The sequence below is a fragment of the Tachyglossus aculeatus genome, chromosome 22 (genome assembly GCF_015852505.1).
Source record: "Tachyglossus aculeatus isolate mTacAcu1 chromosome 22, mTacAcu1.pri, whole genome shotgun sequence".
Lineage (NCBI taxonomy): Eukaryota > Metazoa > Chordata > Mammalia > Monotremata > Tachyglossidae > Tachyglossus > Tachyglossus aculeatus.
The window spans coordinates 52,020,486-52,035,622 of NC_052087.1; the positions used below are offsets into that span (position 1 = coordinate 52,020,486).

At 47.6% G+C, this 15,137-nt stretch overlaps 1 protein-coding gene across 1 annotated transcript in view; it reads left to right on the forward strand.

Annotated features, from left to right (window-relative positions):
• Positions 1 to 15,137, forward strand: part of ODF3 (outer dense fiber of sperm tails 3) — a 42,284-nt gene that overhangs the window by 17,706 nt on the left and 9,441 nt on the right. The window contains exons 2-5 of the mRNA XM_038764983.1: positions 3,229 to 3,358; positions 5,713 to 5,910; positions 10,997 to 11,098; positions 13,837 to 13,958. Of these exons, the coding sequence (XP_038620911.1) occupies positions 3,250 to 3,358; positions 5,713 to 5,910; positions 10,997 to 11,098; positions 13,837 to 13,958 (531 nt within the window). The 5' untranslated portion in view covers positions 3,229 to 3,249. The remainder of the gene's footprint in view (positions 1 to 3,228; positions 3,359 to 5,712; positions 5,911 to 10,996; positions 11,099 to 13,836; positions 13,959 to 15,137) is intronic.

Sequence of the window (15,137 nt, forward strand, 5' to 3'; positions counted from 1 at the left end):
TGATGCCATCACCTCGCCCCCTCCTACCTCACCTCCCTTCTGTCCTTCTCCAGCCCACCCCACACCCTCCGCTCCTCCGCCGCTAATCTCCTCACCGTTAGGCCTCGTTCTCGCCTGTCCCGCCATCGACCCCCGGCCCACGTCATCCCCCGGGCCTGGAATGCCCCCAATCCCTCTGCCCATCTGCCAAGCTCGCTCTCTTCCTCCCTTCAAGGCCCTGCTGAGAGCTCACCTCCTCCAGGAGGCCTTCCCAGACTGAGCCCCTTCCTTCCTTTCCCCCTCGTCCCCCTCTCCATCCCCCCATCTTACCTCCTTCCTTTCCCCACAGCACCTGTATATATGTTTGTACATATTTATTACTCTATTTATTTATTTATTTTACTTGTACATATCTATCCTATTTATTTTATTTTGTTAGTATGTTTGGTTTTGTTCTCTGTCTCCTCCTTTTAGACTGTGAGCCCACTGTTGGGTAGGGACTGTCTCTATATGTTGCCAATTTGTACTTCCCAAGCACTTAGTACAGTGCTCTGCACATAGTAAGCGCTCAATAAATACGATTGATGATGATGATGCAGTAATCAGGCAGGGACCGTCTCTCTATGTTGCCAGCTTGTACTTCCCAAGTGCTTAGTCCAGTGCTCTGCACACAGTAAGCACTCAATAAATACAACTGAATGAATGAATGAATGAATAAATGTTTGGATTATAATAATAATAATAATGATGGCATTTGTTAAACACTTACTATGTGCAAAGCACTGTTCTATCGTGGTAGAAGTTTGGATGGAGTGGAAAAGACCGATTTAAGCGATGCTGTGGGGGTTGAACCAACCGGATCCGGTGACAGATTGAATATGTGGGTTGAATGAGAGAGACGAGTGGAGGAAAACGCCAAGGTTACGGGCTTGTGAGACGGGAACGAAGGTGGTTTACAGCGATGGGAAAATCAGTAGGATGGGTTTGCGTGGGAAGATAAACAGTTCTGTTTTGCCCAGGCTAAGTTTGGGAAGATCTGTCCAACCCCATTTCCAGATGGGGTAACTGAGGCACAGAGAAGTGAAGTGACTTGCTCAAGGTCGGTCCCCCTTTTAGACTGTGAGCCCACTGTTGGGTAGGGACTGTCTCTAGATGTTGCCAACTTGTACTTCCCAAGCGCTTAGTACAGTGCTCTGCACACAGTAAGCGCTCAATAAATACGATTGATTGATTGATTGATTGATTGATTGATTGCAGCAGACAAATGGCGGTCACATGGTAGACACTATTTCCTGTCGGGGGACGAGAGGGACCTAAAAAGAAGCAGCGTGGCTTAGTGAGCCCACTGTTGGGTAGGGACTGTCTCTAGATGTTGCCAACTTGTACTTCCCAAGCACTTAGTACAGTGCTCTGCACACAGTAAGGGCTCAATAAATATGATTGATTGATTGATTGATTGATTGCAGCAGACAAATGGCGGTCACACAGCAGACACTATTTCCTGTCGGGGAAAGAGAGGGACCTAAAAAGAAGCAGCGTGGCTTAGGGAGCCCACTGTTGGGTAGGGACTGTCTCTAGATGTTGCCAACTTGTACTTCCCAAGCGCTTAGTACAGTGCTCTGCACACAGTAAGCGCTCGATAAATACGATTGATTGATTGATTGATTGCAGCAGACAAATGGCGGTCACACAGCAGACACTATTACCTGTCGGGGGAAGAGAGGGACCTAAAAAGAAGCAGCGTGGCTTAGTGAGCCCACTGTTGGGTAGGGACTGTCTCTATATGTTGCCAACTTGTACTTCCCAAGCGCTTAGTCCAGTGCTCTGCACACAGTAAGCGCTCAATAAATATGATTGATTGATTGATTGATTGCAGCAGACAAATGGCGGTCACACAGCAGACACTATTACCTGTCGGGGGAAGAGAGGGACCTAAAAAGAAGCAGCGTGGCTTAGGGAGCCCACTGTTGGGTAGGGACTGTCTCTAGATGTTGCCAACTTGTACTTCCCAAGCGCTTAGTACAGTGCTCTGCACACAGTAAGGGCTTAATAAATACTACTGATTGATTGATCCAAGTAGAGATGTCCTGAAGGCAGGAGGAAATGAGAGACTGCAGAGAGGGAGAGAGATCCGGGGGGAAGATGTAGATTTGGGAATCATCTGCTTAGGGGTGACAGTTGAAGCCGTGGGAACGACTGAGTTCTCCAAGGAAGTGGGAGTAACTGGAGAATAGGAGGGGACCAGAAATGAACCTTGAGGGACCCCCATAGTTCGGGGTGGGAGGCAGAGGAGGAGCCCGCGAAGGAGACTGAGATCGAGCGGCCAGAGAGACAGGAGGAGAACCAGGAGAGGACACAGTCGGTGAAGCCAAGGTTGGGTAATGTTTGCAGGAGAAGGCGGAGAAGCAGCGTGGCTCAATGGAAAGAACTTTGGATTCAGAGGTCAATCAATCATCAATCAATCAATCATATATATTGAGCGCTTACTGTGTGCAGAGCACTGTACTAAGCGCTTGGGAAGTACAAGCCTTGCCAATTTGTACTTCCCAAGCGCTTAGTACAGTGCTCTGCACATAGTAAGCGCTCAATAAATACGATTGATTGATTGATTGATTACAAGTCGGCAACACATAGAGACAGTCCCTACCCAACAGTGGGCTCACAGTCTAGAAGGGGGAGACAGAGAACAAAACCAAACATACTAACAAAATAAAAGAAATAGAATAGATAGGTACAAGTAAGATAAATAAATAGAGTAATAAATATGTACAAACGTATATACAGATATACAGGTGCTGTGGGGAAGGGAAGGAGGTAAGATGGGGGGATGGAGGGGGGACGAGGGGGAGAGGAAGGAAGGTGATGGGTTCAAATCCCAGCTCCGCCCATTGTCAGCTGGGTGACTTTGGGCAAGTCACTTCACTTCTCTGGGCCTCAGTTACCTCATCTGTCAAATGGGGATGAAGACGGTGAGCCCCCCGTGGGACAACCTGATCACCTTGTAACCTCCCCAGCGCTTAGAACAGTGCTTTGCACATGATAAGCGCTTAATAAATGTAATTATAAAAATACCAAAATTATTATTATTCATAATTAATAAATAGTATTACCTCTATTACTACTCTCACTTCTACCCTCCTTCTTTGTCCCTTTGACCAGAGTGAGCGGAGAGATAGGGGGATGGAGAGATTGTTGGGGGGGGGGGGGGAGCCCTACGGCTGGTTAACCCTTTCCACTCCTCTGTTTCAGGGTCTGGCTCCAAAGCCCACCATGACGGACGGGGGGTGGGTGGGGAGCTGGCGGCCCCACCGCCCCCGCGGTCCCATCATGGCCCTGTACACCAGCCCCGGCCCGAAATACATGATCCAGGGAGCCACAGGTAACCGGGGACCCTCCAGGACGCATTTTTCCGCAGCGGGGCTGGCCCCCAGGCCCCTGATCCCAAGCAGAAACTTTGGCACAGTGGATCAGGCCCAGGCCTGGGAGACAGAAGGTCGTGGATTTTAATCTCAGCTCCACCACATGTCTGCTGTGTGCCCTTAGGAAAGTCACTTCACTTCTCTGGGCCTCAGTCCCCTCATCTGTAAAATGGGGACTGAAACATGGGACAGAGACTGTGTCCAACTCGATTGCTTGTCTCTACCCTAGCGTCTGGCACACAGTAAGCGCTTAAAAATATTATTATTATTAATAATAACGAACTGCCCCCTCCGGGGGGGTGGGGAGACCCCAGAGTCCGAGAGAGAGAGAGAGAGAGAGAGAGAGAGAGAGAGAGAGAAAGCACTCTGCCCTGATTCATTCATTTAGAGAAGCAGCATGGAGCCCGGGCTTTGGAGTCAGAGGTCATGGGTTCAAATCCCGACTCCAAAAATTGTCCACTGTGTGACTTTGGGCAAGTCACTTCACTTCTCTGGGCCTCAAGCCCCTCATCTGTAAAATGGGGATTGAAACATGGGACAGAAACTGTGTCCAACTCGATTGCTTGTATCTACCCTAGCGCCTGGCACACAGTAAGTGCTTAAAAATGTTATTATTATTATTATTAATAATAACAAACTGCCCCCCCCGGGGGGGTGGGGAGACCCCAGAGTCCCTATGCCTTAGAGAGAGAGAGAGAGAGAGAGAGAGAGAGAGAGAGAGAGAGAGAGAGAGAGAGAGAGAGAGAGAGAGAGAGAGAGAGAGAGAGAGAGCACTCTGCCCTGATTCATTCATTTAGAGAAGTAGCATGGAGCCCGGGCTTTGGAGTCAGAGGTCATGGGTTCAAATCCCGACTCCACCAATTGTCCGCTATGTGACTCTGGGCAAGTCACTTCACTTCTCTGGGCCTCAGTCCCCTCATCTGTAAAATGGGGATTGAAACATGGGACAGAGACTGTGTCCAACTCGATTGCTTGTCTCTACCCTAGCGCCTGGCACACAGTAAGCGCTTAAAAATATTATTATTATTAATAATAACAAACTGCTCCCCCCCCCCCCGCCGCCCCGGGGAGGTGGGGAGACCCCAGAGTCCCTGTGCCTTTAAGAGATTGTGAGAGAGAGACAGAGAGAGAGACAGAGAGAGAGAGAGAGAGAGAGAGAGAGCGCACTCTGCCTCATTTAGAGGAGCAGCATCAATAAAGCTCAATAAATCGTATTTATTGAGCGCTTACTGTGTGCAGAGCACTGTACTAAGCGCTTGGGAAGTACAAAATGGCAACATATAGAGAAAGTCCCTACCCAACAGTGGGCTCACAGCATGGCTCAGTGGAAAGAACCCGGGTTTTGGAGTCAGAGGTCATGGGTTCAAGTGCCGACTCCTCCAATTGTCAGCTGTATGACTTTGGGCAAGTCACTTAACTTCTCTGTGCCTCAGTTACCCCATCTGTAAAATGGGGACTAAGACTGTGAGCCCCCCGTGGGACAACCTGATCACCTTATAACCTCCCCAGCGCTTAGAACAGTGCTCTGCACATAGCAAGTGCTTAATAAATGCCATCATCATCATTATTATTCATTCGATCGTATTTATTGAGCGCTTACTGTGTTCAGAGCACTGGACTAAGCGCTTGGGAGAGTCCAATACAACAATAAAGAGACGCATTCCCTACCCACAACGAGCTGACAGTCAGCCCTGTTGTGCCTGACGCTTTTCCTCGATGTGCTTGGTGCTCTACCGTTGTTCTAAGCGCTGGGGTGGATCCACATTTATCAGGTTGGAAACAACCCCTGTCCCACATGGGGCTCACAATCTTAACCCCCATTTTACAGACGAGGGAACCGAGGCCCAGGGAAGTAAAGTGGCTTGGTCACACAGCAGGCAAGCGGTGGAGCTTGGATTAGAACCCATGTCTTAAGCGCTTAGTACAGTGCTCTGCACACACTAAGCGCTCAATAAGTACGATTGAATGAATGAATGAATGAACGAATGTCCTTCGGACTCCGAGGCCCATGCTCTACCCACTAGGCCATGCTGTTCTGTTTGTGGGCAGGAGACGTGTCTACCAACTCTGTTATAATGCCAAGTCAATCGATCGATCGATCAGTCGTATTTATTGAGTGCTTACTGTGTGCAGAGCACTGGACTAAGCGCTTGGGAAGTACAAGTTGGCAACGTATAGAGACGGTCCCTACCCAACAGTGGGCTCACGGTCTAAAAGTCCTCGGTACAGTGCTCCGCATGCATTAAGTGCTCAATAAATACCCTAGATTGATGGATGGGTTGCCTCCTTCCCTCTGTCTGTGTTGTTTCCCCAGGGTTTTGGAAACACCACCCGGGCAAGGACCGAGCCCCCGCTTACAGCTTTCGGGGAGCCCCTATGCCTCTGGCCAAAATCTGCTCCCCCGGTCCCTACTACATTCAACCCAACATTCAGAAGACGGGGAAAGACTTATCGCCGGCATATTCCATGTGCAAGCGTTACGAGGCCAAGACCACCCTGACTCCCGGCCCTGGTGAGTACGTGGCCAATCATCGTCATCATCATCATCAATTGTATTTATTGAGCGCTTACTATGTGCAGAGCACTGGACTAAGCGCTCGGGAAGTACGAATCGGCAACATGTAGAAACAGTCCCTACCCCACAGTGGGCTCACAGTCTAAAAGGGGGAGACAGAGAACAGAACCAAACATACTAACAAAATGAAATAGAATAGATATGTACAAATAAAATGAATAAATAAATAAATAGAGAAAATAAAAATGCCTCACGGAGGCCAAATGGGCAGCCACCCTGGGTTCTGCTGCAGCTGTTGGGCCATCTCGGCCTCTCCTGGAGTAGCCCAGACGATGCCCGCTGGCAGTTGGACTACCCCAGAGGGCATTAGGGCATTTTCCCAAGGGGCAGGGGAGGGAAGCTTCTCTTGGCATTTCCTTCAAAGCCTTATTGAAGGCCCATCTCCTCCAAGAAGACTTCCCTGACTAAGCCCTCCTCTCCTCTTCTCCCACTCCCTTCCGCGCCACTCATCATCGTCATCATCAATCGTATTTATTGAGCGCTTACTATGTGCAGAGCACTGGGCTAAGCGCTTGGGAAGTACAAATTGGCAACATATAGAGACAGTCCCTACCCAACAGTGGGCTCGCTCTTACTTGCTCCTTCATTCGGCCTCCCTCCCATCCCCACAGCACAGATGTATAATAATAATAATGATGATGATGGCATTTATTAAGCGCTTACTATGTGAAAAGCCCAACTTGTACTTCCCAAGCACTTAGTACAGTGCTCTGCACACAGTAAGTGCTCAATAAATACAATTGAATGAATGAAAGCACTGTTCTAAGCGCTGGGGAGGTTACAAGGTGATCAGGTTGTCCCATGGGGGGCTCACAGTCTTCATCCCCATTTTACATGAGGTAACTGAGGCACAGAGAAGTTAAGTGACATGCCCAAAGGCACACAGCTGACAACTGGCGGAGCTGGGATTTGAACCCCTGATCTCTGACTCCAAAGCCCAGGCTCTTTCCACTAAGCCATGCTGAGAGTATATCTCTACTATATCTATCTATCTATCTATCTATCTATCTATCTATCTATCTATCCATCATCTATCTATCATCTCTCTCTATCTATCATCTATCTATCTATCTATCTATCTAATCTGTCTCTATCTATCTATCCATCTCTATATCTCTATATCTATCTATCTATCTATCTATCTCTATCTATCTATCTATCTATCTCTCTCTCTCTCTCTCTCTCTCTATCTATCTATCATCTATCTATCATCTATCTATCTATCTATCTATCTATCTATCTATCTATCTATCATCTATCTATCTCCATTATCTATCTATCTCCATTATCTATCTATCTATCTATCTATCTAGGTCTCTATCTATCTATCTATCTATCTATCTATCTATCTATCTATCTATCTATCTCTATCTATCTATCTATCTATCTCCATTATCTATCTATCTCCATTATCTATCTATCTATCTATCTCTATATCTATCTATCTATCTATCTAGCTATCTCTATCTCTATCTCTATCTATCTATCTATCTATCTATCTATGTCTCTATCTATCTATCTATCTGTCTCTATCTATCTATCATCTATCTATCTATCTATCTATCTATCTATCTGTCTATCTCTATATCTATCTATCTATCTATCATCTATCTCCATTATCTATCTATCTATCTATCTATCTATCTGTCTGTCTGTCTGTCTGTCTGTCTATCTATCCATCCATCCATCCATCCATCCATCATCTATCTATCTATCTATCTATCCATCTATTTATTTCAATGTCTGTCTCCCCCTCTAGACTGTGAGCTCATTGTGGGCAGAAATATGTCTGTTTGTTGTTGTATTGTACTCTCCCAAGTGCTTAGCACAATGCTTTGCACACAGTAAGCACTCAATAAATACAATTGCAGCGTGGCTCAATGGAAGAAGCACGGGCTCTGGAGTCAGAGGTCATGGTTTCAAATCCCAACTCCGCCAATTGTCAGCTATGTGACTTTGGGCAAGTCACTTCACTTCTCTAGGCCTCAGTTACCTCATCTGTAAAATGCGGTTGAAGACTGTGAGCCCCCCGTGGGACAACCTGATCACCTTGTAACCTCCCCAGCGCTTAGAACAGTGCTTTGCACATAGTAAGTGATTAATAAATGCCATCATTATTATTATTATTCATTCAATCGTATTTATTAAGTGCTTACTGTGCGCAGAGCACTGGACTAAGAGCTTGGAAGAGTCCAATACAATAAACAGATGCATTCCCTACCCACATCGAGCTGACAGTCTAACCTTGTAACCTCCCCAGCACTTAGAACAGTGCTTTGCACATAGTAAGTGCTTAATAAATACCACCATTATTATTATTATTTGAATGAATGAATGAATGAACGAATGAATGAATTTGCACCCCTGTTTCTGCATCTAGCTTTACTTCTATTTATTCTGATGACTTGACACCTGTCCACATGTTTTGTTTTGTTGTCTGTCTCCCCCTTCTAGACTGTGAGCCTGTTGTTGAGTAGGGACCGTCTCTATATGTTGCCGACTTGTACTTCCCAAGCACTTAGTACAGTGCTCTGCACACAGTAAGCGCTCAATAAATACAAATGTATGAATGAATTTATTTATTTTATTTGTACATGTTTATTCTATTTATTTATTTATTACTGTACAGTAAGCGCTCCATAAATACAATTGAATGAATGAATGAATGAATTTTATTTTGTTAATATGTTTTGTTTTGCTGTCTGTCTCCCCCTTCTAGACTGTGAGCCCACTGTTGGGTAGGGACCGTCTCTAGATGTTGCCAACTTGGACTTCCCAAGCGCTTAGTCCAGTGCTGTGCACACAGTAAGCGCTCAATAAATACGATTGAATGAATGAATTTTATTTTGTTAATATGTTTTGTTTTGTTCTCTGTCTCCCCCTTCTAGACCGTGAGCCCACTGTTGGGTAGGAACCGTCTCTGTATGTTGCCAACTTGTACTTCCCAAGCGCTTAGTCCAGTGCTCTGCACACAGTAAGCGCTCAATAAATACAATTGAATGAATGAATGAATGCCCCAACACTGCCCCCTAGTGACGGCACCCAGGACAGCATCATTACCCAGAAGGCCCTGGACGTTCTGCCCCAGCCCGCCCCCTAGTGACGGCACACAGGACAGCATCAATACCCAGAAGCCCCAGAAGTTCTGCCCTATTACCTGGCATCAATCAATCAATCAATCAATCAATCAATCAATCGTATTTATTGAGCGCTTACTGTGTGCAGAGGTCTTTGTCTCCCCCTTTTAGACTGTGAGCCCACTGTTGGGTAGGGACTGTCTCTATATGTTGCCAACTTGTACTTCCCAAGCGCTTAGTACAGTGCTCTGCACATCATCATCATCATCATCATCATCAATCGTATTTATTGAGCGCTTACTGTGTGCAGAGCATTGTACTGAGCGCTTGGGAAGTACAAGTTGGCAACACATAGAGACGGTCCCTACCCAACAGTGGGCTCACAGTCTAAAAGGGGGAGACAGAGAACAAAACCAAACATATTAACAAAATAAAATAAATAGAATAGATATGTACAAGTAAAATAAATGAATAAATAAATAGAGTAATAAATATGTACAAACATATATACATATATACAGGTGCTGTGGGGAAGGGAAGAAGGTAAGATGGGGAGATGGAGAGGGGGACGAGGGGGAGAGGAAGGAAGGGGCTCAGGCTGGGAAGGCCTCCTGGAGTAGGTGAGCTCTCAGTAGGGCCTTGAAGGGAGGAAGAGAGCTAGCTTGGCGGATGTTGGGAAGGAGGGCATTCCAGGCCCGGGGGAGGACGTGGGCCGGGGGTCGATAGCGGGACAGGTGAGAACGAGGTACGGTGAGGAGATTAACGGCGGAGGAGCGGAGGGTGCGGGCTGGGCTGGAGAAGGAGAGAAGGGAGGTGAGGTAGGAGGGGGCAAGGTGATGGACAGCCTTGAAGCCCAAGCGCTCAATAAATACGATTGATTGATTGATTGATTGATTTGTTTCAACTGCCTGAGTGCCCAGCCCTGTCTTCAGGCTCCTCCGAGTAGAAAAATGTCCCAGGCCCCTCCCCAAGATACTCCCATTACCCCAGGAGATCTCTGACGCTGTGAGCGTCCACGCAGATCAGCCCTACCGTGGGGGGCTGAGACGGCTAGGCCTGGTTTGCAGAGGGCAGCCACCCGCAATGCCCTCCCTCTGCCCATCCGCCAAGCTAGCTCTCTTCCTCCCTTCAAGGCCCTACTGAGAGCTCACCTCCTCCAGGAGGCCTTCCCACACTGACCCCCTTCCTTCCTCTCCCCCTCATCCCCCTCTCCATCCCCCCGTCTTACCTCCTTCCCTTCCCCACAGCACCTGTATATATGTATAAATGTTTGTACATATTTATTACTCTATTTATTTATTTATTTTACTTGTACCTATCTATTCTATTTATTTTATTTTGTTAGTATGTTTGGTTTTGTTCTCTGTCTCCCCCTTCTAGACTGTGAGCCCACTGTTGGGTAGGGACTGTCTCTATATGTTGCCAGCTTGTACGTCCCAAGCACTTAGTACAGTGCTCTGCACACAGTAAGCGCTCAATAAATATGATTGATTGATTGATTGATTGGCGTTGTTTTCCTCCCTGGGGTGTGTGAACGGCAGCATCAGGATGGAGGCCCCACTCGTCCCTCGCCCCCAACCATATACTCCCACTGGGCACATCACTGACTCCTCCGATTCCTCCTCCTTCCTGGCCCACACTGGCCTGCCCCACTTTGCTCTCCTGCTCTAGGCAGCGAAGCAGCATGGTCTAGTGGAGAGAGAATGGGCTCGGGAGTCAGAGGGGCTTGGGTTCTAATCCTGACTCTGCCAGTTGTCTGCTGTGTGACCCTGGGCTAGTCACTTAACTTCTCTTGGCTTCAGTTCCCTCATCTGTAAAATGGGGATGATGACTGGGAGCCTAATGTGGGATGATGACTGGGAGCCTAATGTCCAAACCAATTACCTTGCGTCTAGCACTTAAGTACTAAGTGCTTAACAAATACCATTTTCATTTATTTTTATTAGGTGATTACTACGCAGAGAGGGCCAACAGGTACATCTACAAGTCTCCCCCCAGCCAAACCATCGCCTTGAGGGGCAAGAGCTTCCAAGTGGACAACACCCCAGGTGAGGGCAGGGTGCGGCCCACCCGCTCAAACCCCTGCTAGGGTTGAGGCTCTTCAGGGCGAAGAGGGCGAAGCCTAAACCAATGGGTCCCTGTGAGAGGAACAAGGTTTTATGTTAAGGAATAGGGCAGCATGGCCGATTGGCGAAAGCCCGGGCTTGCGAGTCAGAGGATGTGGGTTCCAATCCCAGCTCTGCCACTTATCTGCTGTATGATCTTGGGCAAGTCGCTTCACTTCTGTGTGCCTCAGTTACCTCATCTGTAAAACAGGGATTAAGATTGTGAGCCCCACGTGGGACAACCTGATTACCTTGTATCTTCCCCAGTGCTAAGTACAGTGCTTGGCACATAGTACTAAGCGCTTAGTACAGTGCTCTGCACACAGTAAGCGCTCAATAAATACGATTGATGATGATAGTAAGCGCTCAACAAATACCATAATTATTATTATTTACGGTTAGACCAGCAAGTTGACTAGTGGTTTGTCCAGCGGGTAGATTAGTGGATTGTCCAGTGGGTTGCCAGGTGGTTGACTAGTTGGTTGAGAAGCAGTGTGGCTTAGTGGACGGAGTCTGGGCCTGCGGATCAGAAGGACCTGGGTTCTCATCCTGGCTCTGCCACATGTCTGCTGTGTGACCTTGGGCAAGTCACTTCACCTCTCTGGGCCTCACCTACCTCATCTGTAAAATGGGGATGAAGACTGTGAGCCCCGTGTTGGACAGGGACTGCGTCCAACCTGATTAATTTGGATCTACCCCAGCACTTCGAACAGTGCTTAGCACATAATAAGTGCTTAACAACATAATTATTATTATTACTAGTGGATTGACTAGCAGATTGACTAGCAGGTTGACCAATCGGTTGGTTAGTGGGTTGTCCAATGGGTTGTCTGGTGGGTTGGTGAGTTGGCCAGTGGGTTTCCCAATGGGTTAGCCAGTAGACCCGGTTATCACTGGGGGTGGGGTCATTTTTTTCCCTGTTACCTTCAGGTCCTTCCCGGACCTAAGCTAAAAACTAAACTAAAGTAAACTAAATTAAAGGTAGTAAAACTAACTTTTTAGGTAACTAAAAAGTCCACCTGAGTCAGGAAAAGTGAACTACCCTGAAGATCCAGCTGCCCCATGAGCAGATGGGTAGGGAGGGTGGAAGAGGAGAAAAGGATCTGTTTGTGTGTTCATTCATTCATTCAGCTATATTTATTGAGCACTTACTGTGTGCAGAGCACTGTACTAAAAGCTTGGGAGTGGACAGTATTACAATAAGCAGACAATGTTCCCTGCCCACAATATCATTTATTTATTTATTCATCCATTCAATTGTATTTATGGAGCATTTACAGTCTTTTAGACTGTGAGCCCACTGTTGGGTAGGGACTGTATATGTTGCCAACTTGTACTTCCCAAGCGCTTAGTACAGTGCTCTGCACACAGTAAGCGCTCAATAAATACGATTGATTGATTGATTTACTGTATGCAGAGCACAGTGCTAAGCGGTTGGGAGAGTCCAGTGCAACAATAAACAGACACATTCCCTGCCCACAATGAGCTTACAGTCTAGAGGGGGAGGCAGGCATCAAGAGAAATAAATCATCATCATCATCATCAATCGTATTTATTGAGTGCTTACTATGTGCAGAGCACTGTACAAAGCGCTTGGGAAGTACAAATTGGCAACATATATAAATAAATAAATGACAGGTATGGACATAAGTGGTGTGGGGCTGGGAGGGGGGATGAATAAAGGGAGTGAGTCAGGGTGATGCAGAAGGGAGTGGGAGAAGAGGAAAGGGGGGCTTAGTCAATCAATCAATCACATTTATTAAGCGCTTACTGGGTGCAGAGCACTGTATTAAGCCCTTGGGAAGTACAAGATGGCAACATATAGAGACAGTCCCTACCCAACAGTGGGCTCACAGTCTAAAAGGGGGAGACAGAGATCAAAACCAAACATACTAACAAAATAAAATAAATAGAATAGATATGTACAAGTAAAATAAATAAATAAATAGAGTAAAAAATACGTACAAACATATATACATCTATACAGGTGCTGTGGGGAAGGGAAGGAGGTAAGATGGGGGGGATGGAGAGGGGGACGAGGGGGAGAGGAAGGAAGGAAGGAAGGAAGGAAGGAAGGAAGGAAGGAAGGGGAAGGAAGGAAGGAAGGAAGGAAGGAAGGAAGGAAAGAAAGAAAGAAAGAAAGAAAGGAAAGAAAGAAAGAAAGAAAGAAAGAAAGAAAGAGAGAAAGAGAGAAAGAGAGAAAGAGAGAAAGAGAGAAAGAGAGAAAGAGAAAGAAAGAGAGAAAGAGAGAAAGAGAGAAAGAGAGAAAGAAAGAAAGAAAGAAAGAAAGAAAGAAAGAAAGAAAGAAAGAAAGAAAGAAAGAAAGAAAGAAAGAAAGAAAAAGGCAGGCCTCTGGGAGGAGATGGGCCTTGAATAAGGCTTTGAATGAGGATAGGAGGGAAGGCATTCCAGGCCAGAGGCAGGATTGGGAGAGAGGTTTGGGAGAGGGGGTCCCCCTCTGCTTCCCCCAGACTCAGCAGAGTGTCTGCCTGGGGTGGTCGTGGAGTGTGGTGGGGGGGGACCACAGCCATCTGCTTTCCTCAGCCCCGACCCCCTCCCCTCTCTCTGGTTCACATCTCGGGTCGGGGGCAGGACCGTGGGAAGGCAGGGAGGAGGGGTCGCGGCTCCTGGGGTTGGGGGGGTCCGGCTGCTGACCGGCCCGTGGGGCTCCCCCAATGCAGGTCCCGCGGCCTACGTGCTTCCTTCAGTCAACGGGCCCCGGGCTGTCAGCAAATCATCCCGGCCCTGTTACTCCATCACGGGGAAGAACCAGCTGGGGGGCTTCGCGGACGATCTCGCCAAGGTACGCGGGCCCGCACCCCAATGGGGGACCCCCCAGAGCCACGACCATGGGGACCCAGGACTCCCAGCCACATCCAGGCCAAGGGAGCCAGCCAGTCCGTCAATCCGTCATAGTTATTGAGCCCTTACAATGTGCAGAGCACTGGACTAAGCGCTTGGGACAGTACAATACAACAATTAATGGACATATTCCCTTCCCATTAACGAGTTTACGGCCTAGAAGCAGCGTGGCTCAGTGGAAAGAGCCCGGGCTTTGGAGTCAGAGGTCACGGGTTCAGCTGTGTGACTTTAGGCAAGTCACTTCTCTGCACCTCAGTTACCTCATCTGTAAAATAGGGATTAAGACTGTGAGCCCCCCGTGGGACAACCTGATCACCTTGTAACCTCCCCAGCGCTTCGAACGATGCTTTGCACATAGTAAGCGCTTAATAAATGCTATCATTATTATTATTAGAGGGGGAGGCACACATGAATATGTTGCCAACTTGTACTTCCCAAGCGCTTCGTACGGTGCTCTGCACACAGTAAGCGCTCAATAAATACGATTGATGATGATGACGAATAGAAAGAAACTGACAGATTTGGGTGTAAGTGCTGTGGGGCTGGGACAGGAGGGGGGTGGCGGTGATAAAGGGAGCAAGTCAGGGCGATGCAGAAGGGAGAGGGAGAAGGGGGGCTAGTCAAGGGAGGAAGGAGGGGGCTAGTGGATGAATTTCCATCTTGTACGAGCCGCTCTGGGGTGGAAGGGGCCGAACTGCTGGGGAGGAAGGAGAAGCCTTGGATAAGAGAGAGATTGACCCTGGAGCTGGAGCGCTCTGGGGTCATCTCGTTCAGCCCCCTGCTTCACACAGCCTCCCGAATGTAAATAATATAACAATTATGGTATTTGTTCATTCATTCATTCATTCAATCATTTATTGAGTGCTAGAGCACTGTAATAAGCGCTTGGGAAAGTACGGTACAACAATAAACAGCGACATTCCCTGTCCACAATGAGCTCACAGTCTAGAGTGGGGGAGACAGATGCCGATACAAATAAATAATAATCACCTCCTCCAGGAGGCCTTCCCAGACTGAGCCCCTTCCTTCCTCTCCCCCTCATCCCCCTCTCCACCCCCCCATCTTACCTCCTTCCCTTCCCCACAGCACCTGTATATATGTATATATGGTTTTACATATT